Source organism: Strigops habroptila, chromosome 10 (genome assembly GCF_004027225.2).
Source record: "Strigops habroptila isolate Jane chromosome 10, bStrHab1.2.pri, whole genome shotgun sequence".
Classification (NCBI taxonomy): Eukaryota; Metazoa; Chordata; class Aves; order Psittaciformes; family Psittacidae; genus Strigops; species Strigops habroptila.
Genome location: NC_046359.1, coordinates 35380762 through 35406921, shown reverse-complemented (window position 1 = coordinate 35406921; position 26160 = coordinate 35380762). Strand labels below are relative to the sequence as shown.

The 26160-nt window shown below is 46.5% G+C and overlaps 2 protein-coding genes across 2 annotated transcripts in view; one reads left to right on the top strand and one right to left on the bottom strand.

The window, feature by feature from the left end:
* The window catches only part of TMEM63A (transmembrane protein 63A), a 31524-nt gene extending 31298 nt beyond the window's left edge, over positions 1–226 (bottom strand). Inside the window, exon 1 of the mRNA XM_030499008.1 lies at positions 138–226. The gene's annotated coding sequence lies outside the window, so the exon portion shown is untranslated. The remainder of the gene's footprint in view (positions 1–137) is intronic.
* Positions 227–15573: 15347 nt separating this feature from the next.
* LEFTY1 (left-right determination factor 1) lies at positions 15574–18637 on the top strand. The gene is made up of 4 exons (XM_030499012.1): positions 15574–15838; positions 16729–16963; positions 17785–18024; positions 18298–18637. The coding sequence occupies exons 1-4, from the start codon at positions 15574–15576 to the stop codon at positions 18635–18637; spliced, it is 1080 nt and encodes a 359-aa protein (XP_030354872.1).
* Positions 18638–26160: the final 7523 nt, after the last annotated feature.

Genomic DNA, 26160 nt, shown 5'->3' with positions numbered 1-26160 from the left:
CCTCGGCCGCCCCTCAGGGCTCACCTCAGCCCTGTCCCCACCCCGTGGCCGCCTCATGTAACCTCTGCCCGGCGGGTCCCCACATAGAGCAGCTGACAAGGGCTGCAGCCGGCAACGCCGCTCCCGCCCTCCCTTACCTGCACCGCGGCAGCCGCGGTCTCTCCCTTTCCCTTTCCCTTCCCTCCCGTCTCGTCACCACACGGGGCGCAGCAGCAAGACACCCGTCCCAGCCCCGAAGTTACAGCAACAGGTCCCGAGAGCCGCGCATGCGTGACGGGCCGGGGCGGCGGCCATTGCTCGTCCGGCTCCCGTCTTCCCTCACGGGGCAGGACGGCCCCACAAGCGGCTCTGTTTGCGGGGGGTACATGGCTGACCGTCTGTACCCCGCTTTTCCAGACCCTGAAGTGTTCTCCTCAGGGAAGGGACCCCGTAGTAAAATAACCGGCGGCAAGTTGCTGTCGTTTTTCGTGTTCCATATCATCTATCACCAACATGGTACGACAGCGGGGAGATGCGGTCACCCGGTTTTGTTTCAGACACCCGGAGCTGTGGTGGGCGCTGGGTTTACTCCCCACACTGCGGGGTCAGCGAGAGCCTCAAGCCAGAGACCTGTGTATGCCAAAAAACCTGCCCTTAAAACGCAGAATCACAGAATGGTTTGAGTTGCAAAGGACCTTAAGATCATCTAGTTCTAGCCCCCTGCAATGAACATCTTGAGCCAAGCATTGCCTTCGTGAAGTAACATTGAAATTATATCTACAGTGGTTTACAACAGTTATTTCCGATGTTTATAGCTAAGAAAGTTTTATGCCAGATCCTACAGATAAAATCTCTAGTGAAGAGTGAAGTGTTTCCAAACTACTTGGTGATTTGTCGGTGTGGGCTACAGTGCTCTGGTTTGGAGGAAACCATTTTGTGCCTCTGTGACTCACGTTATTCAGTAACATTAAAAAAAGCTCAGACCCAAACAGAGCTTTTTATAGCAAAAAAAGAGGAAGAAGATATGTGAGATTTCAAGAGAGACTTCACAATTCCCAATCTGGTAAAGTGGGCAAGCGTGCAGGTACAAATGGAGCAGCCCATATGCTAAGGTAACTCCGAAAGAGATTAATAGTAGTAACATGACTGTTCCACAAAGCATTCAAAGCCTCTTGTCTCCACACACCTATACAGAGAGAGATAGCATTCAAATGTTGTAAATTGGCAAAAACGAAACCTAGGGAGTTTAACTTAATGTGTCTATGACAGATCTGGGGTGAGACTGATTCCCAGCCCACAGGGTGCTGGGTTACATCAACAAGGGCATCACCAGCAGAGATGAAGTCGGGCCACACTGGGAATGCTGGATGCTTAAGAACTGGGCATCTCAGCTGCCAATAAGCCAGAATCTCCTCCAGTTGGCAGTCCTGCTCCCTCTTCTCCACCTTCAACTCCTTATGTTCCTGTGAATTCAAGCTGTATTCCTTAGGGCCCTGAATGCATACCGGCTGTTCTGCTCCCTGCCATTTTATTAATCCACAATTATTTCGCTCTGTCAAATCCTTGTTTCAGTTTTCAGGGATGGCTGCTCAATGGAGAGCATCATTTGACTGTACTCATGGTATCTGCCTTCGCCCGCTCCATCTCACAGAAAGGGAAATGTCCCAGTTACCTGCAGTAACTGAGAGACATTATAAGATAAAATTCAATAATTTATCTAGCAGCTGCATTGTAGATAATCTGTGATTTTACATTGTTAGTTAGAAAATGGCATAAAAGTCCTCAGCTTGAAGCAGAGTGGTTCAGATTCACTGCTGGAATAAAGAAATTCCTCTGTTGTCAAATGATGTTAATTATTTTAGCTTTAAAACGCACTCTGTGCTTAGGGATATGTTGGTGCTAAAGTTGTTTGGCATGAATGTTGTAGAGTAATTATTCCACCTTGGCCTTTCTGCAATAACTCTTCATATGGACAGTGTATTTTAAAACAGAAATTCAAAGTGGGTTAGTTATAATTGCTTTCCGTTAAATTAAGTAGCTGCAGCAGAGTAGACCTTCCATGTAGGTGAAGCCTCAGTGTATGCTCACAGCTCTTACACTGCTAGGACCAAAATCCTTTTGGTTGATTTCCTAAGCTGTTTGTAATTTCGATTCTTGCCTTATTTTTCAAAATTAAGAAGGCCTTGCTCTGGCTAGGTTATCTTCCTTTGGAGTGTAAAATAGGTGATATTCAGCGATCTTGACATTATAGTCTTGACATTCTGCATTCTGAAGACTTTTGCCTGGCTACAAAATCATTTTCCCCTCTCTTTCTCACAAGAGTAACATCAAGCTTTTGTCATTTGGGCTTTTTTTTCCTTCCTCTGTCTAGACAGGCTCTTTAGCTGAGTGGTGTGATTTTGTTTATCTCTAATTTCAACAGCAGAGTCACATTTCCCTCCTCCCTACCTCTTGTAAATAGGGGTTTGTTTACCACTGTCTGTTCTTTTGGTGACAAAAGCCACATACTGTCATTAGTTAGCAAACGTTTAATTATGTTGCTTGAGCAGATGGAAATCCAGCCTCAGCACCTAGGGAGCAGGCCAACAGAATTTCAAATTCTTCCATCTTTCTTGTATTTTGCATGCTCCATATTCACTTCAGCAGCTCTTTAGCACCAAGCTGAACAAGTGTGCGGGATGTTTACACTTACGTGTGTGACTCTTCCCTTGCTTTATTAAATGACCTTATGTCTGAAGAACTCCTCTGTCACTTTAGTTTGATTTATCACAGCAGGACTTCCCTTGGTGGGTGAACTCCCAACAGGACATCAATAGTCTCTGGACGTGAGTAGCAGGTGGCCTGATGCTTTCCCATGCGTGGCAGCTCTCACCGTGGTTTCTTCTCTCTGAAGAAACTCATCAGCCCAGTTTGCTGTTCCTTACTTATCTGCCTATTCAAATATATCTTAATGGATTTAATTCAGGCTTCTAGCCTGGCAGCCCTTTGCTAGCTTTTTCTCCTTCATCTAGCAATCTGTTTACAAGCCTTGATATACCAAAGGATGTAGTGTGGGCATTAAGGAGTCTTCCTTTGAAAAGCCTGAGCATTAATATGTGTATAATAAAAACAAATCAATAGAAAAATCTAGACAGATAGAATTAAATGAACTGTAATCATAATACAAATCAGCAAGCAGCAATGTTGATTTAAATTAACAATTTACACTTGATTTCTCTCTACACTTATTATTTTTGTAGTGCTGCTTCTCATTCGTAGGTAACGTTGATTTTCAGGGTAGAAATAGCCTTGCATTAAAGTTGGAATGTATTTCTATTAAGCGAATGCGTTATTTTACAAAATATTTAACCAACTACAGCTAGCAATATGTAATAGAAACTTGTCTTGCTTTTCTTTCACATTTTATGTCAAATAGGAAATGGTGAGTGGGGTGTTGGTATTGATGCTTGAGCATGATTGATTTTTCTCATGAGCTTCGTCAAGGTAACAACTGGAGCTTTGTTAAAATGCACAAGTGACTGCAGTCAGAAATTGCAATACTGAAAAGTACAGGAGAAAAAAACCCCGAACCTTATTTCAACATATTTTGCATTTAAGCTTGATTTATGAAATGGTGAATTACTGTTCCTACTTTGTGCACTGAGCTCATTGGTTTTGATCATCCTGGTTATGTCTAAAGAGGCATCCCTGTGAGTGCTTCTGTACGACACCCCAGCTATAAACACTGCCAAACCTTGCCATAGGCCTGCCTAGGCTAAGCCAGGCCTGTGCCTTACCAGGGGACAATGCGCGGGCTTCCTCACCACTGTGCGTGGTGTGAGGTTTTAAACCTCTCTTTTGTGGCTGTGGAGGAGCTCTTGCTGAGATTTAGGTTTAATATTAGATTGTCAAAATGCAACCACTGTTGATGTGACACACTTTGGTACAAAACTAGGACAAGGTGACGTGAGACATGGATGACTTCATGGTTTTCTGAATACACCTATTATCTTAATGCCTATCCTTGTGTTAACCCTGTGTGTATGGAAGCTGAAGGGAGTTAATATATGGGTGGCATAGCACTAACTATAATTAAGGCAGCTCCCTGAGAGAGAGGGAGATGGAGAAACCATCTGTCACAATGTGGTCTCTCCCACTGGAGAGGACAGCACCTGGCCACATAACCCATTGGATTCAGGTGAATCAGGGAGCAGGTGTATTTGTCACCAGTGTAAAATATTGAACCACTTACAGCTTGTAATGTTACCCTGCTCTTGGCTGCAACAGATGTTAGTTTTAGTGAAGAACTCTGGTGTCCTGTTGAGCCTCTGTGCTCCATAGCTGTCCTGAGCATACATAGTAGCTCTTCTTGTACCAGTACCAGGGTGAAACCAAACCTGGACACACATTAGGAACATCCTGCCTTGGGTTCTGCTGTCCTCAGAGCAGGAAGCTGGGTGATTGCTTGTGCAGGAGCCACAAAACGCTCCAAGACATCTTGCAGTCTAAACCATTGGGGGGTCAAGTCAACAGGGTTTGCTGGAACCTTGGGTGGAAAGTAAATGTTTGTTAACCAACCTCTCACGTCCTGTTTCTGATCAGAAAAGATTGGAGGAGGGAAAATAGGTTGGGTTTTTTCAAATACTACTCACTGTGAGCCAACTAGTTATTAAATTGATTGGTCTGCTTTATCCACTCTATCTGCAAAGGGTCCAGTGAGATTCCTGGCTTTTAGACTTAAGAACTGGGTTTCAAGGCTTTGGTGATGGCTCTTCCTGGTTCACTGGCTTGACTTCCCTTCAAATATCAAACACATTACTTGAACCTTTATAAATGTAATTTACAATATTTCTAAAGTGTCAAAAGCTTAAGTCTTAATATAGAATCACAGAATGGTTTGGGTTGGAAAGGACCTTAAGATCACCTAGTTCCAATCCCCTGCCATGGGCAGGGACACCTTGCACTAGACCATGTTGCCCAAGGCTCTGTCCAGCCTGGCCTTGAACACTGCCAGGGATGGAGCATTCACCACTTCTCTGAGCAACCTGTTCCAAGGCCTCACCACCCTCACAATAAAGAACTTCTTCCTTATATACTTGAATAGAGATCTGGGTTAAATAATTTTTAAAGGACTTTTAAAATGAATAATCTTTTTTCCCTTAGGCAAGAATTCCCCATTCCCACTTCTGGATTTACAGATGAAAAAAGAAATCGGAGTGCAGACTATGAGGATTTGAAAGAGCTTTGATTTTATTTGAATCCCAGGTTCACTCAAAGCAAACCTAAAGCAGTAGAACTAAGAGTTACACTTTATTAGCTTCTGTGTTCCACCTTACACCAATAATTATCTCTGTAGGTTTGTGTGTGTTGGCCTTTAGATCTGTCAAATTCAGATTTTGGCTTTGCAAAGAGCTGAGAAAGTCCCTGTTACATATCCTGCTGCAGCAGTGACTTGGCTCCTTTGCAGATAGATGCTGCAGCAGGCGAGCGCGGGGGGCCACTAATGACGGCAGGATGAGCAGGATGATCCTGGTGAGCCTACACAGGGGGTCAGGTGCCAGGTACGCCAGGCGCATTGGTGACAGGATGCAAAGTGGCTTAAGCAGGAGGCTGCGAAGAGCCATTGCAATGGCAAACGGCCATGACCAAAGGTAGTGTGGCTCTTTCCAGAGAGGAGAGCATCCTGCACCCAGGGCCTGGCTTTCCTGGAGCATGGCTGGAAATGGTGAGGTGCTGCAGCATCCATGCTGCTCAAGGCATGCTGCAGGCACGTATGTCCTCACTGGGCACTTCATGGGACTTCTGCTATAGGGGAGCAATAGAGTTGCCTAAATGCTGGCCATTCCTTAGCATGTGATCACCTTTTGGACATATAATCACCATACCTTCCTGACTTTCTAATCCCTCCCTAGCCACTCTTTCATCCTTCTTTCTGGAGCAGTGTATTTCTCCTCCCTTCATCCTTTCGCATATTTCCTTTTCTGTGATGATTTTATTTTCTCTGCATCACTTGTTTTTCTTTCTGTTGCATCTTTCTCTTCTCAAATGCTTGCAGAGGATATAAGGGTATTCATGTGGCCTGATCTGAGTGAAAAAGAAAAGTAATGTAGTCACTGCAAGCAGAGCTTAAAGACATGAGTGATCTGTGGATCAATGGAGAACTTTCTTCCCTGTACGTGAGCAGTAACAGATGGCAAGAGGGATATCTCTTGTTTTACTAAGATACTTTATGTACAGTTACTGTTAGAGTGTACTGGTGATTAGGGTTTTGTTTATAGAAGCTGTGGTTGGCTAGTGCCTTTGAAAATCAGGTTATTTATCTTGGTGTCTAAATATGGACTCGAAAATTTTGGCCTTGGTTTGCTCAAGGTCATTATCCTGACTCAGGGACAGAACAGGGAAAAGAAATCAAATCTTTCCAGCTCTCCCTTCCTATTCATATTCTGTACAGTTTCAGTAAAGCAGATGTTTAGATACTCAGATTCAGGAAAGCAGATGTTTATGTATCCAGATTATATACCAGATTATAATGAAGTGAGTGATCAGAATTGATCTGGGAGGAGTTAAAAGCAGGTCCTGTAAAGTGGCACAGCCACTTTGTGGAGCTTCTGGAGTGAGATGGACCCCAGAGCAGAAGGGCTCCATGTTGCATGGGACCATCTGGACAAACTATTCCTGCCTTCACAACATGGTGCACCTTTTCTTCTGCACCCTGTCTGGATCAGTTCCTGGGACTGTTTAGGCACAGCTGAGAGAGTAGGTCGGAGCTGGCACTGCTGCACTTGGAGCCCTGAGATGAGCAGACCTGAGGTTTAAGGCCCCACACTGCCAACTGCTCTGGGGAATAGTGAGCCAGGTTGATTGTAGTTCCTTTGCACTGTAGTTCCTGTGAAGATTAGAATGGTTTCATACGTCAGTGTAAGACCTTGAACGTACTATTCAAACGATCACAGTGAGAGCGTTTCTCAGAGGACATGAAATTGTGTTAGAAACCAGTTCTTTCCACTCTCCTTAGGAAACAAGACGACTGTGTCTTGTAATTGCTGCTGTTTCTGGAGCCCTTTCAAAGGAAGCCCAGGCAATAGTATATTTTCGTGTTCCATTATGAATTGGAGCATTTTCTTGTTTAGGGCAGCATGTGTTTAAAAGAGTTACCAGCCTGGAAACATGGTGAAGTCCAGAGGTAAACTTTCTTATCACAAGGGACTGAGAACAAATCAAGGAGTTTCAAGAGCCAGTCTTCCAAGTCTGCTGCACATAGTGATTTTCACATCCCTTTCACTGGACTTGCAGAACCTGAATGTCATTGAAAACACTGTTTTCCTGTAGTCTGCCTTTGAGGTGTCCTAACAGATCTGGTCAAACTGAGTAAGAATCTCACATTCATTCCTGGGTCATCTGTGTCTCTGCTTTGATTGTAGTAAATTATTTCTAGTTTTGCTGTCACAAAGGTAAAAGACTCCTCACTATTTTAGAATCAAAGCAGAGAAGAGGGATAAGGCATCCATGTTTTGTCCAAACCAATGAAAAATGGATTCTGAATTCCTTTTTGGGCATTTAAAAATCTTCTCCACATGTATGACTTGTCCAAAGACCCTGGATTCTGTTCTGGCAACTGCTGAAGCTAACAACTGTGCTGCATAAATAAATCACATTTTAGTCACTATGTCTTTACTATAGTTATTCAGCCCGGAAAGCTGACAAACACCAGCTTCAAAGGCATGGCATTTCCTGCAGAATCCCATGCTGAATCCAAAATTAAGGTTCAGAAAATGCATTTGGTTGCTATGAGGAAATGTTGGCCATTCCTGGATTAATGCTTTTGAATAAGCAAATGGCTAGGTAAGAAAAGAAAAACCAAAACCATCTGAAGTTTGTGTTTCACGCTTCAAATGACCTGACCAAGTGTGGCTACGTTCCCTTTTAAAATCAAATGACCACGATGCATCTCCCAGGGTCCTGTAGTATGAATGCTAAAAGGATTAAATGTAGCCAGGTCACACAGCTTTATTTTACTCTTTACAGGGGCCGTGTTAAATCCGAGACTTTATACCCCTTGTTTACATAGATACGAGTACATGGCAGGAAATTACATAATGTAACCTGTGCCATGAAGTAAAATACCCCTTTGTGTTCTGTTTTGGAGTCAAATACTCAAGGAACTGTATTTTCTCCAGTGCTTTCATACTGAAGTCTTTTAAATTAAAAAGTAATAACATACCCAAAAAGTTACAAAAGCAATACAAGGAGAATACAAGTATTTAAGTGAAAACAGCTTTGTAGTAACTACTTGAGTAGAAGAGGTCTGTCCACGCACCCTGCTTCCTGCACATTGCAGCATTGTTTGAAGGCAGAAGAAAATTAGGGGGATCTTTTAATACTTGTTATTACGCAGTTCTTCAAGGTGGAACAGGGTACCCAAAACAGACAGAAAGGGAATGGAATGAACAGGGAATGGAATGAGCAGGATAAAAAATAAGTATAAATAGGAAACAGCTCACTAGGGTCAAAAATGAGTTAATAATTGGAAATTTTATTAACAGATCTAAAGTCTTTTAAATACTTCAAATACTCTATAGCCCTTTAAAACCATTCTCAGAAGAGATGGCAGAACTCTGAAGACAGAGAGCCTGCAAAGTTCAATGCAGTGTTTACAGCAAGTTAAGCCTGGTTCTTTCGGTTTAAAAACAGGGAACAGTAAGCATGAGGATGAGGGATTATAATCTGATCCAGATCACCATATCCAAGAAGATTGTTTTGTGCCTCTTGAATCTCCTGCCCCCTCCAAAGCCTCCCCCAGCACCAGCCCAGCTCACCCAGAGCTCAGGCAGGCAGGTCTGGTGGTGTTACCGCATCCGTTCAGAATTCCACTTCATCATCCTTCCGATCATGGCACTGATGTGCTGTTAACATGAAGGAAAACCAGCCACGTGCAAGTAATTACTCTGAAACTGAATACATCTATGTTCCACGGTATAAAACCCACTGACACGCAATAGCCCCCAAGTCAACTTTAGCAGCAGATGTTACAGATGGAAAACAACCATACAAGTAGTTCAGCTCGTTTTCCTGCTGTTGCAGGTAGCTTTTTTCCAATCAATGTATTTGCTAAGGCACTGCCCGAGTTAATTTTGAATATCTCAGTGAGGTCTAACGGAAGCCTTTAGGCAGTTACTCCACACTCCATCTGATGTACCAAATTAGAGAAGTTTGAAGTACTTATCAGCTCTATCTTGTAATCTCTATGCACGTTATGTGTTCTACAGTCTTGCACTGGTTTTTGTAATTTTCCATGCAAGGAACAGCCCTTTTTTGCACTACACTAACAGATTACTCTTTTCCATGACAGCGCACAGTGCTTAAGAGACAAGGTTCCTTTTAGATCTCACTCATCTTGGCCTTTCATCTTTATTTTTGGCCTGCAGAACAAAAACATCTTCCAGCAAAGTTAGTAATGCCAATTATTCAACTTTCATTAACACGTAGTTCATAATCTTTCTGGTTTTTTCAGCTTCTCTTGGTAATAGAAATACATTACAGCTGCTAGAATATAGTGTTATTCTTTCCCTATCTATGTGACTTGGGCAAAACTGGTTCATTTTCATGGCAAAAAGAGGAAATTCTGTTCAGTGAAGCAAAAATTATTAGAGTTAAAATTAACTGGAGGAAATACGATCCATAAGAAGCCCGGCTGCTCACTGCCACAGATGCAATATGAATAGTATTCCAAAAGTATTAGCATGAGAGGAAAATGGGGGCATTTCTCAGTCACTGGAAGGCCACTCACTACACAAACTTGGCACAGAATGTGTAAGGGGAATGGGACAGAGATGTTTAGGTTGGAAAAGAACTTTAAGATTATCAAGTCCAATTGTTAACCTAAGATTGTCCACCCATGGAGGTGGCAGCTGAGGGGTCACACACTGAGCCCTCACGGTGATACTCACTGGAGCATGTTGGTTAAAGCACCACCAAGGGCAGGGAGAGCCTGTGCAGCCCCACCAGCCCTGCCTGGCCCAGAGATGGGCTCTCACTTCCATCACTAAGGCAGGAATAACATGCTCTTAAAAAAAGGCTGATAAACTTTTACACTGTAAACACGCAGCTACAAAGAGAGGAGAAAAGCAGCAGCATCCTAACTAGGCAGATAAATGGGCTCTCATTAGGAAATTAAGTGGTGCTCCTATAAAATACAGCTCTTTCTCAGTGATGGGGACATTCCTTAATGAAGTGAACTGTGGTATAAAACAAGCAGTTTAGGGCCATATGCTTATTTATCTGATTCAGCAGCATTTGCTAAATGTCAGCAGTTTTGCCTTTTCTGTAGCCACCAGAGTGGTAACAAATCCTACTTCCCCAGCTCCAAACAAGGCACAGGCAGGGACGGTGGGGAGGAGACTGCAGAGGGGACAGAAAAAGCTGTATTTAAACAGTTGTGTTTGCTTTTCTGTTAAAAAAAAATGTCTTGAACATCTCTTTTCTGCCAGAACACTGGTACTTTGCAAATGCTGCCAACACAAACCCTGCGAGCAAGCCAGCTGACATCAGCTGACCAAGAACGTGGTGGGACATTGGACATTTTATCCATTCCTCTTCAAACAAGCAGCCTTTTGTCTGGGCTGTTTGACCAAAACAAGCCCGTGAGTAAAAGCAGGAGCCTGCCTATGGAGGCGTGCTGAAGTCGATGCAATCTAAGATACACAGCACCAGGAGTTACATGGGCCGAGCTCAAGATCAAACCAGGTTTACAACATCTCTCTCAAATAAAATGGGGGGTTTACTACACTGGATGCATTGTAGGATATATGCATAAGGGAATATTATCCCCATTGCTGCCTGGGGCTTCATCACCAGCGTTCATGAGAGGAGCCCAACAGGCTGTAAGACATTTCCATTGGAGATGGCCAATGCAGTCTAGCCTAGATTGGTGATGAGGAAAAGCAGGCTCGTGACTAGCCTAGATTAAATGAATTGGATAATTTCTGTATAGCTCAAGCAGATGATTGTTTGCTCCACAAAACTTGCTACTGAAACTGGCTCCTTAGCTGGCAGGCAAACATTAGGAACAGAGGCTGTGGTTGCAATGTCTTTGGTATGAGATCTGTGCACTATCAGGACAGAATAAACATGGTTCAGCTCAGACATGGGACACAAAGTTCTGTTTCCCAGAGTTGTATCAGCCAGAGTCCACAATGCAGATGTAAAGTCCATATCTATGAGTTTATGCTCACTGGGGCTGGGGTGGTGCATGGAAATGCATAGGTAAGGACAGGCAATTCAGGCACAAAGCCTTTTGGCACAGAAATTAACACTGCCAAATTCTGGAACAAATCATGACCAGCAGAAAGGATTTAGTGCAGATCAATGCTCTGCATTGAGTGGCTCTGCTGTTTGCAGCCTGGCCTTGGGAGCCAGATAAAAGCTGGATGTCTTGTGTTATCAGGCCATGTCTTATGAAGCTTTTCCATGCCAGGTTCTTGCAGAGCAGGCTGAGGCCATAGGGAGCACACATGCGAACTCATGAGCTGTGCTGGCCCCACCAAAGTCCTGGGTGCTGTTCTTCTGGCTCTGCACACTGAGCAAGCTGTTCATGCCCTGATGAAAGAGCAGCTTCCCTAGAGGTAGAGAAGGACTGAAAGCCACTGCCCTGCCAAGATGGTTTCCATCTTTCAGCAAGCATATGCCATTTTCATTCTTCCCTGTGAGGGTGCTGAGGCGCTGGCACAGGGTGCCCAGAGAAGCTGTGGCTGCCCCATCCCTGGCAGTGTTCAAGGCCAGGTTGGACACAGGGGCTTGGAGCAACCTGCTCTAGTGGAAGGTGTCCCTGCCTGTGGCAGGGGGTTGGAACTGGATGAGCTGTAAGGTCCCTTCCAACCCGAACCAGTCTGGGATTCTATGAATTAGCAATAGTTGTTTTGCATCGTCCCTGGAGCCACACAGAGTGGATGGAGTGAGGCATATACTGCCCTTCTCAATGCCTAAGGGCAACATCAGTGTACAGGGTTGCCTCTTTGCTGGGGTGGATGAGTGTTGCACTGTGTTACACCTCCAGCCATGCTTGCACCGAGGGCAGGCTAAGCCATGAGCCAGATGAATACTGTCTTCTGCACTTAATGACTCTCATCCTGCACTAAAGGTGCTGTGCAGCTTGGGAGACGGGAAGTGGAAATGCTTTTTGCCTTGGTCATGGTTTAGAAATTAGGCTTAAACCCAGACTGAGTGAAATGGAGCTGCTGTTTGCTGGCAGTGGGGTGGCTTTCAGCAGTGGGCTTGATGAGTTCTGTGTTTGCTGTCTGGACTTGCTTGATGCAGGGCCAGTCCCTGCAGAGGAACAGGGTTCCACCACCAGCACAGACTGCATCAGTCAAGAAAGAAGCCAAAGATGCCTGTGAAATCCCACCTAAAGGTGTGTAACCTGGGTTTAAAACACTGGTGGGAATATCAAGTTTGAAGCACTGGCTGGTGGCTGTTGTGGTGCATTGGTGAGGCAGCACGAGAAGGACCTAACTTCATGCATCACTTGCAGTTTACTTCCACTTTGAAACCTCTAATGCAGCACTTCGCTTAACCTGTTCTGTGGTGTTGTATTAGCTATGTAACAGTGTGCTTCAGACTGAAAAAGAATATGAAACAGAACATCTACTTGATTCTTTTCTTAGCTTGGCAAGTTTATACCTGCATCTTAACCACTACTACTTTTACTTCCACACTCCTAGATTCAAAAGACAATCAGACCAAAATCTACATTAGAGATGTGCTCCCATCTTTGTACGATAAACCTGTTGCACAAATCAGGGCATTTCTTGGAGCACACTAAAACTGCTGCCTTTCACACTGCTCAAGCAAAGGCTGTGCTACTATGGGCTCAGTTGTAATACAGAAGAATTGTGTCCATGGAAATTCAAATCTTGAAAAGGTAAATATTCAGATCCTCACTGACATACTGCAGATACATTGGAAACATTCTTGTATCCCAGAGTAAGAGCTACATAAGTAGGCTAAGCCTTTCACACTTTCTCTTCGAACCTGTTGGATTTATTTACCAAAACCCATTGCATAGATATGCCCAGCAAATGTCATAGAGAACCGATTGTAACTAAATTAAAAGCTTAAACATAGAGATTCTCTCTTCCCTAAGTACTGGCTTCTATTAAAAGTGGGAGTTGCTCATATTTCATCTCTTGCAGCCTCTGTAAATCCTCTGTTTGACGTCTTGAATGTGCCATACAGGTTCTAATACACATTACACATAAAGAGCTATTATAAAATTCCTGACTTTTTCTTGTTTGTGTGACAAAGGGGGAATGGCAAATCCTCCAATTGGACCAGATAATCACTCTCCTGTGAAAAGCCTACAATCCACATCCTCTGTTTTCTTCTTAGCTGAGCTTCAACCGTGTTTGGTCAATAATTTTACGTGTGAAGCCCATAAATCACCTTCCAATACACACTGGACATTGAAGAGCCCTAGTAGATGAGGCATCAGCCACAGGAGAAATCCCATCACGTCCGGATCCAGGAAAGCCAAGTGCTGCTGGAGCATTTCCATTTCATGTTATCACAGTTTTCTGAAGAGCCCTCACAAAACGCAGTGGGACCACTCTCTGGAGTGAGGAATAGTTGGATGGATAAAGGTTTATAGGATCAGGTCTTCTGACATGACAGAGAGACCATTACAAATCTGCAAACCGCAGGTTTACTCAGGTGACTGTCACTATATAAATATAACAAATTCACTGCTGGCACTGAGTTAGCCGACACTTAGAGAGCAGATCTAAAGAAAACTTTGTCAGCCACCTGAACATTGCTTAGGTGCAGTTTGTGACCCAGGCCTCAAGCGGTTCATGGTGTGACTGCATTGGTTTCATCCCATGACAAGCAGGAATGTGCTTCTTCCAGAGGGAAGAGCCTTCCTAAGGGGCTGAGAGTGTCACAGAGACATCGAAAACAACCCCTTCCTTCCTCTTATTCTCAAGAACAGGCATTTTTGACGTGAGTTGAAGTTGAGGCAGTCAATGAAGTGGATATTTTTCACTGCTATTTGTGTTTTGGGAATGAATATAGCAGAAAATACGGATTTGTTCAGAGGAAGATGCTCACAAAGGGGAAGATTAAAGAATGTACTGCCTTGGGCTGTGCACAAACTGTTAGTTTGTAGTCTTGTTTCCATTTTGCTCTTAAAACGCAATCCAACTAAATAAGGTGCCCACTTAACATCTAATGGAGGCTTTATCATGTTTAAGGAGACAAGTTTCTTACAAGGTTACAAAGACAAAATGATCACTAACACAAGTGTTCAGTTAGGCTCTTTCGGACCACTTTGTTGCCTTCCTCTGTATACAAACCAGGCTGCCTCTGCTGGTGCTTGTTTCAGTGAGGGATAAACCACAGTGGGGTGCTTTTGTACAGGTTCCTCCAGCCAGGCTTTTCCCAGGGCACACCATTCAGCCTGGGTGAAACTGGACCAATTTTACATCATTTACAGAGACTTTGATGCTGAAGGCATTTGTATGTATGCTCAGGCATGTCACTGCTGCAGAGGATGAGAGTCTACCCCAAGTGCCATGCTCCATCACACTGTCATCAGCCACATTTTATTCTTTTTCAGTGTGCTTCTCCTGGGATTTGTTTCAAAACCAGACTTCCACATCTTATGCCAGCAAAGGCCAGGGAAGCAGAGGATGTCAGCTTCAAGTTTAAAGGTTGACTTCAAGGCAAACATCCACACACACCCTGCAGCCTCCAGGTCAGCTCTCCAGAGACTCAATAGCATTCAAAATACCAATATCCTCATCCATGTTGTGGAAAAGCAGAGTGGTTTCTCATGTTCACTGAAAGGTGAGCTGCCTTTATATAAAGCCTTCTTCTCTTAAGCACAAGTATTATGAAACCCACAGGAATCCATAAAGAGTGATGGGACATTTGTCTAAAATGCCAGGCCTGTACATCTTCCACCTTCTGTGATTCAGGAGCAGCGTAAAAGGCCATAAACCATTCAGCTGCTGTGATTCACTGCCCTGATTCATGAGCTTGGTGCAAATATTCAGGGATCAAAGCAGTACCCACCCCCCAAAAAAAGGTTTTAAATGATTTTTTAATGCTTGCCATAAAGATGGACTTCCAGCTAAAGCATTATTCTCCTGATTGATATTGGATATTTTAGGTAGCAAGTCCCCTGTGGTAAAGATTGATGCTTCCTTTAAGAATCATACGGTGCGGTACCTAAAGCAATGTACTCTGCAGATGCGTTTCCTCCCTCACCTAGGCTGAACATGAAACACTGATCACACAGGGGCAGAAGTTTACAGGGAGTTAAAAAAGAATGGAAACTTCTTCCCCGTGAAGGAATCTGGAAGCTCCCCTAAACCGTTTTGTATTAACTTTGCAGTGGATGAAGGTGTTAAACTGGCATGTGGCTATTGATGGGGGAGTGATCCTTTCAAGTTCTCTGCTTCATCCCCACTTGTGGAATTTGTTGTGCCAGTGGGACGAGGCTGGCTATAAAACCCCAGCAACCCGCTCAGGCAGCCTGCCACCACATCTCTGCTGAGAGCAGCCCTGGGACATTCCCCCTTCATCTCTGCTGGGCAGGCAGCTCTTCACTGGCAGAGGAGGATGGATGTGAGGTTCACCTGGATGCTCTGTGTGCTCTGCCTGGTCATCACAGTCCAAGCGTTTACCCAGGAGGGGTTCAAGGAGGTGTTGCTGAAGCAGCTCGGGCTCTCTGAGGTCCCTACACTTCATAGGAGAGACTTGGTGGATCTGGTTATCCCAGACCACGTAAAGAACAAATACATCTCCATGCTGAAGCGGCAAAGGGTGAAGCGCCGAGCTTTGCCGAGCCTGGCTGGCATCCTCAGGGGGATCCCTGGCAACGCAGGTAACGCTTCTGCTGTCACTGTTGGGAACTCAGGAAGCACCGTGTGCTGCCAGGGGAGGCAGCAGGATGGGCACAGGCAAACCCATGGGGGAGAATGAGGTTTGGGTCTGGCTCCAAATCTGAGCTGGGTAGAAGAGGGGCAAGTAACAGCATCTTAAAGATTAACACACATGAGTAAGACCTTGTGCCTGGAGAGGGGGTTCCACAGTCCTTGCAAAGGGCAGGCCGGTGCTGGGGCTTGGTAGAAGGGAAGAGCCTTGGTACCCAGGTAACATTTTGGGCAGGTGGAAAAGTGATGTTAAAAAAAAAAGTAGAAAGTGCAGATCTGGCAGATTTTGGGTCAAAAGTCCAGAAAGTCCTCAGATAGGAATCACATTTCTTTGAGGATGTTTCATTCTCCCCTGTATTTTTGGTTTGTTTTGTTTCTGGCTGTCTGGGAAGAATATCAAGTTGGAAATCAGCTGTGCAGACACCATGGTGTTTGTACAAGGACACTTGGAGCTTGTTTCGCTTTCAAAAGACACATGTAACACCCTGGGCAGCAAGTGAAAACACTTTTTCATTGCAAGTGAGGCAGTTTCCTGCTTTCATGCCCAGCGCTGGCACAAAGAGATAGACACCTTTTGGGGTTTGCTCAATTTGGGGTCAAATGATACAGGAGATTTCTTTCCTCCAGATTCCAGGGGCTCAGACATAGAAGATTTAGGGCATTTGCAAGACATTGATTCGAGTATGCATTAGAAAAGGTGTGTTTAGTGGCTGTCTCTGCCACAAGGGCTGATGCAGGAGCATGGAAGGAGTGTGTTGTGATGATAATAGTGGATGAAGCGTGGGGGCTTTGCCCACCGGGATGGCAATGACAGGCTGGCTGTTTTGTTCCTTGGCAGGAGAAGTCCTCTACTCTGACACCACCACACGCCAGAACCTCATCTTTGACATGGAGGGCAGAATACCTCAAAACAGTGAAGTGACAATGGCTGAGCTGAAACTCTTCAAAAAGCCTCTGGACAGAGCGAACCTGCCTGACAGGCAGGCTCACAGGCCCGTCTCCAGCGCCAGAGTCAGCGTGTACTGGGTGCAGCGGCAGCACGATGGCACCAACAGGACCTCCCTGATAGACTCCAGGTAAGAAAGGGGCCTCTCCTGCAGGCAGGACTCCAGCTACGGGGTGTGGGTCCTCTGGGCTGGGTTTGGGTGTCATGTGTTTGTGCCTCTGGTCGGTCTGATGGGGTTACCTCTGTAGAATTGTGCTCTGTAACCTCTAATCCCAGAATGAGTTTGTAAGAGCAGATATTAGGTTGAGACTGCAATATATGATGATTCATTGAAATGATCTATTTCTGTGTCTAATGATGCCAGATCTTCCCCTCTAAAACCCTCCACCTGGCTCACTTCCCTCCCTCTCTCTAACTCACATGGGTCACTGGCTGCTGATATTCTTTCAATTGGCCATCTTATTACCTGGTTTCAAGAAGTAAACTATGCAAAAAGCATCTGATTCTGTAGCCTTGAGCTCTGTGGAAGTTTTACAACCCTTGAAGGCAGAATTAGACCCCAAACCGATTTTCTAGCTGGGTAGAAACTTACGGCCCTAATGCAGCTAGGACAGGGGCAGGTGGGAGTAGTGGTGTTCACCAGCCTCACTAATCCTGAGGCTGCATATAACCGTGCACTGCCATATTTCTGTATGAGCATGAATTAATACTTTGACATGAGCATGCACAAAGGGGTTTATTTGGCCGTTCAGTCTCTGTTAGATCCACATGCTCCCTTCTGAGGTGTGTGTTAATTGCTGTTGTGTTCACCAGAGTGCTCAGCAAAAATTACCAGGTAATCAAGGCATGTGACAATCTATGGGGAGCAAATTATTCTGCTGCAGTGACAGCGCTGTGAGCCCAGGCTTTGTGTGATGGGCTTTTCCCTAATGCCAAGCCCTTGTCGTGCAGGCTGGTTCCTATACGTGAGTCTGGCTGGAAGAACTTTGATGTGACGCAGGCCGTGCATTACTGGCTGCGAAACAAGAGGCGGGAGCCAATGTTCCTGGAGGTCTGGATTGAAGGAGAGAGGATAGGCAGCTATGCCTCTGAAATGGCCAAAGCCGTGCGTTTCACCTCTCAGGACCCCAAGGATAAAGCCTTAAGCAAACCTGAACTGGTGCTTTACACCCTCGACTTGGAAGACTATGGGTATGTATGAAACCTAAATCTGTACTGTTTCTGGTGTAACATTGCCCCTAAATTACTGTGCCAACACAGGGTGTGCAGCTCTCACCCTCACAAGTAAACTGGAAGAGTTAGAGAGTTGCTGCTGAATCACACCCTTTCTCTTCCCATATTTGTTGCCTGCATGTTCAAACGAAACCCCAGCATGGCCCAGTTTATTAACAGCGGGGGATTATTTCTCCCACTTTCCCCGTTCCCAGCTACAGCATCAGTTCTTGTCTCTCCCTTGGCACACAGGGGCCCTGGGGACTGCAGGGAGGAGGCAGCGAAGGGGAAATCCACCTGCTGCCGGCAGAAGCACTACGTGAACTTCCGCGAGCTCCCCTGGGCGCAGCACTGGGTCATCGAGCCAGCGGGGTACCAGGCTTACCGCTGCTCGGGGGGCTGCCTGCAGGCGCCCAGCGCCCTGCGCCGCTTCAGCTATGGGGAGCGCGCCTGTGCCGCGGTGGAGAGCTCCCCACTGCCCATGATGCTGCTGGTCAAGAGAGGCAACCGCACGGAGATCGAGGCGGCCGAGTTCCCCAACATGATCGTCGAGAAGTGTGGCTGCGTGACGGATGGCATGGCGCTGGTGTGAGGTGTGGGGCCAGCTGGGGGTGCTGCCCAGGCCCTGACTCCCCACTGCCATTCCCAAAGACACCCCAGGCTGCAGCCACGGGGGCAGTGATAAAGGTGCTGAGGGGACCCCCAGATACCTGTGTGCAAGGGGCAGCATGCGCCCTGCTACCGTGCAGAGAGGATGCACTTAAAGCCACTGTCCATATAGATGGGCTCAGAGGAGCATCCATCTTCATGTATACCTGTGTGAGGGGTACCTATGGAGCCTAGTGCTTCTTAGGCCCCCCTTGATGCTAGCCAGATTTCACTGAGTTTAATGGACCTGCATCCAGTGCATTGCAGTCCCTACCCCGGAGCATTGCAAACAGCTACAGGCAAAGGAGGAATGATCATCAGCAGGTAGAGAAGTAATACATGGGTTCAGCTTTTTTTTCTTAGACTCCTGGTTTTGGTCCTTGTCTGTCCAAGTCATGTTTATGATGAACTGGAGAGCAGAAGCACTTACATGTATATATTGTATACATACACACATATGTACATATATATAGTATATGAGTATATGTATGTATTGTCTACATACATATTGGATATATACATATTGGCTACATACATACATATATGTACATAAAATATTGTCTAGAGCTCAAAGGAACATAGATATGCACGTATGTATCATATGCACATACACATGTATATAAAATATTACCTGGAACACAAAGGATCATCTTTTTGGCCCCTGCTCCATGGGCTTAACAGAGTTTCAGGCACAATTTAGAGTCCTGAAGTCAATGGGAATAGTAGGACTTAGGTTTGCTCACACGAGTAACAGTTTGTAGAATCGTAGAATCATAGAATCAACTAGGTTGGAAAAGACCTTTAAGATCATCAAGTCGAACCATTACCCCAGGAAATCAGACCTTTATTTTTCTGGTTGTCTGTTATCGTTATTTCAATTTAGGGATATTTTCCAAGTTTTGTGTGCTTACAAACTCAAGGCAACAATAAACCACAATTATTCAAGTAGCCATGTGTTTGCTTATATTTATTCTTAGGTATTAAAGTGGAGGGGAAAAAAATCTCTCATGTTTCTGAATGTACCCCAGTGCCCAGCTCCTGTAAAGATAACACAGTGTGACAGCTCCTCTCGGTTACCTGTGTGATCCTGCCTGCTTCTGGCAAAGCTGATGTACCCAGGCAGGGACTGGCACTGGGCTGAATCCGCAGGTGGAACAGAGCCCATGCCACCTGAGCTGCTGCGGAGGTTAAGCCAAGGCTTTCTTAAACAGAAATCCTAGAAACATACTAGTGTGAGGTGTCCCTGCCCATGGCAGGGGGCTGGAACTAGATGATCTTATGGTCCTTTCCAACTCTAACTATTCTGTGATTCTATGACAGGCAAGAGAGGATGCTGTGGGTGTGAGCTGCAGCAGTGCTGCACCAGAGCCTGCAGGCAATCACCTGGAGCTGTAGTGCAGGAAGAGATGAGCTGCTCCTGCTCCTCCCTTCCCGGGCGAAGCATTTTAACCCTGACCATTCCTTACAGAATGACATCTGACCAATACATCCCCTGGAGAGATGCAATGATAATGGGTTTGAACTGTACTGAACTGTTGGCCAGGGTATCACCAATGACAATGATTTCCATACTTCGTGTCAGACTTCTCAGTAGGCAAGTGGCTCTGGAGATGAAGAGGTCACTGCTGTCCATCTCTGTGGGATGTGGTCTCTGAGGCCCTGACTGAACATGATGGGAGGACTCTGAAATGAGTGTGTCTGGCTGGACAGGGTGGCCATGGGCCATGGACTAGGTGAAAAGAGAGACCCGTTGGACTCTGCAGTGGCTTTGAGTCTCTCATTGGGAAGGCTGGGATGTCAAGTGTCCCTGCTGCCCCGCAGGACCCTGGCTCTGAGGTCACCCCGGCATCCCTGCAATCACCATCAGCTTGGCCCATTGGTAGCCTGGCACCTTTCACTTGTGTAAATGTCTGTGGCAAAAGAAGAGCTTTCAGGGGAGAGAAGGCGGCAGAAGCACAGACTCACCAGTAACCAGCGCTAGGCTACAGCACCGTGGGTTGCTGCAATCAGAACTGGGTGAGCCAGATTGATCTCTGGCCATTTCCTTCTCATGACTATGGAGCATCTATCTTAATGGCATTGTCATTCAGCCCCAGGTCCTCTCCACTGGCTGGGGCAGGGCAGGGCATCGCCTGAAGGCCGTGAGCTCAGCTATCTTTTGAAGAACAAAGCCGATGATTTACCCGCACTGCTCCTGGGGAAGAAAGTGTTTGAACTGGTTCCTGGCTGGGAATTAAGAGCATTAACCCTGGCTGCCCTCCAGCACTTGAGCTCCAGACATCACCCCCCAGGCCTGGGAGAAATCCCATCCAGTGCAGTCGGCATCAGGCTGCTGCGGGAAGCAGGGAGCAGAGCATTGCAGCAGGGATGGACAGTGAGACCAGAGGAGTGGACAAGGACTGACCCCTCTTCTGATGCCCTCTACGAGGATCCTGCATCATGTCTGGCTCCCCTTGCTTTGCTTCTGGCTCCCTTTTGCTCTGCTGTCCTGTGGACACAAGGTACCTAAAAGCGAGTGGTGGGTCCGTGTGGATGTGGGTGATGTGGGGAGAAGGGGAGGGGGATACAGTGGCCAAGGAGACCCAGTGTTACTCTGGGGCTCCGTTCAGGGCCATGAGGCTGGTGGTAAGCACAGAGCAGAGGCCTGGGGAAGAGATGATTTATGAAGAGCTGTAAGCATAGATAGCCTGGGTGGCTGCACACCAGGCTGGGCATCACTAACACCCATGTCCAGGGTGTGGGGAAGGCTCTAGAGATTTCTACAGCACAAACCCCTCGGCAGGATGCTGTGGATGCAGCACTGTCACACAGACACCAGCCCGTGCTGTGGGAAATTATCTCCTGTCACCTTCCATCCTGGCTGCGTTTGCTGTGATACCTTCTGCATGCTCCTCGCTGCTTTTGTATCGGTACAACCTGTCACACGTACTGAGGCTGTCGAGCTGTCATGTCATCCTTTCTGTCTGAGCACACCGCAGTCTCTGAGGGAAGGCAGAGCATCTTACGTACCTGGCAGCAGCGTGGTTCAGCATTAGCATCTATGCTGTGCTGTGAAATAGAATCATAGAACCATAGAATGGTTTGGGTTGGAAGGGACCTACAAAGGGCATCTAGTCCAACCCCCTGCAATGAGCATCTTCAACTAGATCAGGTTGCTCAGGACCACGTCCAGCCTGGCCTTGAAGAGCAGTGCAGTGGTGTAGTGAACCATATATAAGCAGAAATGATGTCCAAAAGTGTAAAGGTGTTTTAAGGCAAACTCAGTGTTGGAATATTGGGATCCTCCTGCGCTACTGGCAGTGCAGAGCACCTACATGGCAGTCAGGACGGGGGTGTGCTGCTCACATCAAGGGCTTCAGCAGCCTGTGAGCGCCAGGCTTAAAGTTAAGCTCTTGGGTAGGTGGTGGCAGTGGCAGCATGTCTGAGTTACAGCTTACAGCAAGCGTGAGCTCTGACCTGCCTCATGGCCCTGCTCACAAGATGATCTGTGACATCTTGCAATGTTTAATGGAGCTGGACATGAGGAAATTTGTTGGTCTTACAAAAGCTTTTCTCATGAGAGAGGCTTGTGCAGGACAGCAGCACTTTCTCTCCATTATCATTACATTTTAGGAGAGATAACAAGTTTCAAGCCATATTAAACATCACCGCTAGCTGGGTGACATTGCCCTGTCTGATCCTTCCATGGTTCCATTTGAACCAAAGCTGCTCTCCCATTTTCTTTCAAAATCCAGGCAAAGTGGCAGCTTTACCCTGCTGCTGAGACCTTATTTCCTCTCCTCTCTTTTTCCCCCACCCCTTTGCATTTCACAAACTCCTACCAAGAGTGTCTGACACTTTGCCTTTCAGGGCAGCCTTCTAATTGCCGGTGTAAGTGGAAAGTCAGATTCCCAATCCACATCCCAGCAAAGGTGATAATCAGGGCAGCTCCTCTGGCTTTGGCTGGGAACAGCTGGAGTCTGGGAAAGGGGAACCCAGGACAAACAGAGCAAACAGAACGGCGCAGGCGGAGATCCCACAGGACTTTGAGGTATTTAGAGGAGCCTCTGAACAGTCTCAACATCCAGTTCTTGCCGTTAATTTCATGTGAAGTTACTGTGCAAAGTGCTGGATCTGCCTTTGAAAAATTCTCTGCTTGCTGAAAATCATAGAATGGTTTGGGTTGGAAGGGACCTTAAGGATCATCTAATGTGATCAGTTCATCATCACTACTTCCCAGATGACTGCCAACTTCCAGCCCAGCAGTCAATAACTCTGCCACCCTTAGGAGGTCTCACTAGTTACCATATGCTGCATACAATATCATACAGGCCATAAGGTGCCATCTACAGCCACCAGACATCATGTTTTCACTGATGTGTGTGGTATTGCCAGCAGATGTCTCACAAGCCAGCTGCCTCCTTACAAACAGTGCTCTTCTTTCCATACATCTCAGGTAGCAATGCTTCTTGCTCCTTTTTGCGCTCCAGGTTTTGTGCCAATTCAGTTCCATGTGCCTGGTTAGAGGCATGGGGTGAATTCTTCCCTGTGAGGGTGCTGAGGCGCTGGCACAGGGTGCCCAGAGAAGCTGCGGCTGCCCCATCCCTGGCAGTGTTCAAGGCCAGGTTGGATGTATCTAAATCCAGACTAAGCATCCTGGATTAACCAGCCCCTGGCCCTGGCAGTGCCTGGAAGCAGTGGTGCCTGCCCAGCCCCTCCTGGGGGATCAAGGCAGTTAATTTTGGCTGTTCCTGGAATAGGCAGAATGACATAAACGTGACCTAATATCCCACTGCGCAGCGGCACCGTGCCCGTGGGACAGGGCCTCTGCTCAGATATGTGTTTAAAGGGTTGTGGGTTTCATCTGCTGCTGAAACTGGACACAGCCCCTGCTGTCAGCTCAGTGCCACCTACGGCAGCAAGTGGAAAACCAAAGAAAGAAATTCCTGCACGCTCAAAGTGGTGTTCGGGTCAAAACACCAAAGCAACTCGTGTATTTGTAAATGTCAGAGTGGGCTGCACGGTGAGGAAATGGGAAAGGAGCCTTTTGGCTGGAGGTTGGCAGCTATGTCTGCTTTGTGATGATCATTCTAAACTTCCACTGCTTATTTCTCTCTATCACCCATTCCCTGCTATTTTTCATGAACTACATGTGTTTGCATTTCTTTCCAGGGTATAGATGGATCTGTATGAGCTGAGGAAAAGCCCTCCCGCAGGTTTGTGCCAGTGTTTTTGCTAGTTGATTTTCCTCAGTCAGTAGGTCTGAAATGCAAGAGGATCCAGCCAGCGCTCTGGATCTTATAGGTGTTTTAAGTAACTGCATTTAAATGACACTTGAGAAGCATTCTGTAAGTCACACGCTTGTTGGGGAAGTGTTTGCGTGGGAGCACGAAGCTTTTCTCTTGGAAAGATGTTCACAGTTTTGGTGTATTTACAACCAGAAACACTTTGGGAATCCAAAGCTCCATTAATCCTTGGGAAAAGAAAGGTACCAGCAGGGTACTGCCAACTCTGCATTACCCCTTGGACTAGAAAGATCACCTCTATTCTGAGGCCATTCTGCCTTACAGAAATAGCCCTCGCTACACTGGAATGGTTTCAGTTTAAATTCTTCTCTTTTTTAACTGGTATTTGTCGACTTCTTCCTTTTCTTACCCAAATTCTTGCCCAAATGCTTCAAGCACTTTACCTCTTTGTTTCTGTCTTGTTAAAGGATCAGTCTGAGTTTGTTATCCAGCTATTTCCTGAAGGATGCCCCATGGACACATGGAAGCCTGGCACTGCAGCGAGTGCCCGTGCAGCTCTGCAGACACAGTGCTGTTGTAGGCTAACCTTCCTATGGATGTATCCCCAGGCACGTGCTTGTCTCTATCCCCCTTTCCCTCCCCTTTTCCCCCCAAATTTTCCAAGACTCCCTTGTAGATTAACATTCCAGACATGCCAAGCACTTAGCTACCACCAAGCCTTTCCTTACCTACTGTATCACTAACTGCATTTAGGTTACTGCTCATCATGTAAACCACATTTTACTAGTGATTGTTAAATTTTAGCTGCAAAATGCTGAGTTCATCACTTTTGGATCCCATATGCAGATAAGCAGGGAACAGTTTATGTGTGCTTTAATTTAGCTCTCAAGTGCCATGAATTTATGTTTTCAGGACACTGTCCCAAACAGATCCACAAGTGCTGGGTTTGTGTGTGATGGTGCAATCATCACCATTGCCCATCCTTTTCATAACCCCTTGGGATGCTAACAAAGCTGATGCTGTGGATGTGTATTTAGAAGCTGGGGACACTCAGCTGTAAGGATACCAAGGACTTTTATTTAACTACATCAAATATACCTGCAAATAGGTAAATAGTCTCAAATCCACGTTGTGGATAGAAAAGCTGCAGTACATGGAGTGCTTTTGGCTTGCCCAGACATCGGCTGCTGCGTTAGAAATGAACTTCGGGCTTCCCAGTTCCCACCGCTGCGCCCAGCAGGGCCGAGCCCTGTCTCCTAGAGCCAGGATCCGTGCGCAAGGAGAACCGCTCCGGGCTGGCGGGGGGGACGCGGGGAGGGGACAGCGCGGGGCCCCGCAGACCAGGCCCGCAGCGACACCTGCCGGTACCGGGCCCCGCACCGGGGACAGGACATGGAGCTGTTGGAGCGAGTCCAGGGGGTGCCATGAAGATGCTGCGAGGGCTGGAGCAGCTCTGCTCTGGAGACAGGCTGAGAGAGCTGGGCTGGTTCAGCCTGGAGAAGAGGAGGCTCCTTAAGGGGAGACCTTAGAGCAGCTCCAGTGCCTAAAGGGGCTACAAGAAATCTGGAGAGGGGCTTTGGACAACGGCCTGTAGGGACAGGACAAAGGGAATGGCTTTAACCTGCCAGAGAGGAGATTGAGATGAACTCTGAGGCAGAAGTTCTTCCCTGTGAGGGTGCTGAGGTGCTGGCACAGAGTGCCCAGAGAAGCTGTGGCTGCCCCATCCCTGGCAGTGTTCAAGGCCAGGTTGGACACAGGGGCTTGGAGCAACCTGCTCTAGTGGAAGGTGTCCCTGCCTGTGGCAGGAGGGTGGAACTGGATGAGCTTTAAGGTCCCTTCAACCCAAACCAGTCTGTGACTGTATCACGCACAAACCTGCAGAGCACTGAGCCTTGCAACATCATTGTATAACACAGTCTGCCTGGGAAGCCGTGTTGGTGCGGGAAGGATGAACTATCAGGTTAACCAGCATTTCAGAGCAGCTGCACCAACACAGCTGTTTAGCAGCTTGCCTGTGGAGTTCATCAGGAATAAATCCTTGACCTTTAACACCCTCTCTCAATCCAAAACTTCCACACATCAACAAAACAGCTTCTGAGGAGAGATGCTGTAAGACTGCAAAACTGACTGAAGCATCAAACTGCTCGTGTCAGAAACATCCAATACTACAGGAGTGATTTCCCAGCATTGGCAGCCCATTTCCTGCCAGTACTGCAATTCAAAACGTGATGAGCCGAACGGA

Excerpts from the sequence above, each read along its gene's own strand:
- LEFTY1 (XM_030499012.1), top strand. The coding sequence starts at position 15,574 with ATGGATGTGAGGTTCACCTGGATGCTCTGTGTGCTCTGCCTGGTCATC. Across the intron at positions 16,964-17,784 it reads ACCTCCCTGATAGACTCCAG|GCTGGTTCCTATACGTGAGT; the intron begins GTAAGAAAGGGG and ends CTTGTCGTGCAG. Across the intron at positions 18,025-18,297 it reads CTCGACTTGGAAGACTATGG|GGGCCCTGGGGACTGCAGGG; the intron begins GTATGTATGAAA and ends CTTGGCACACAG.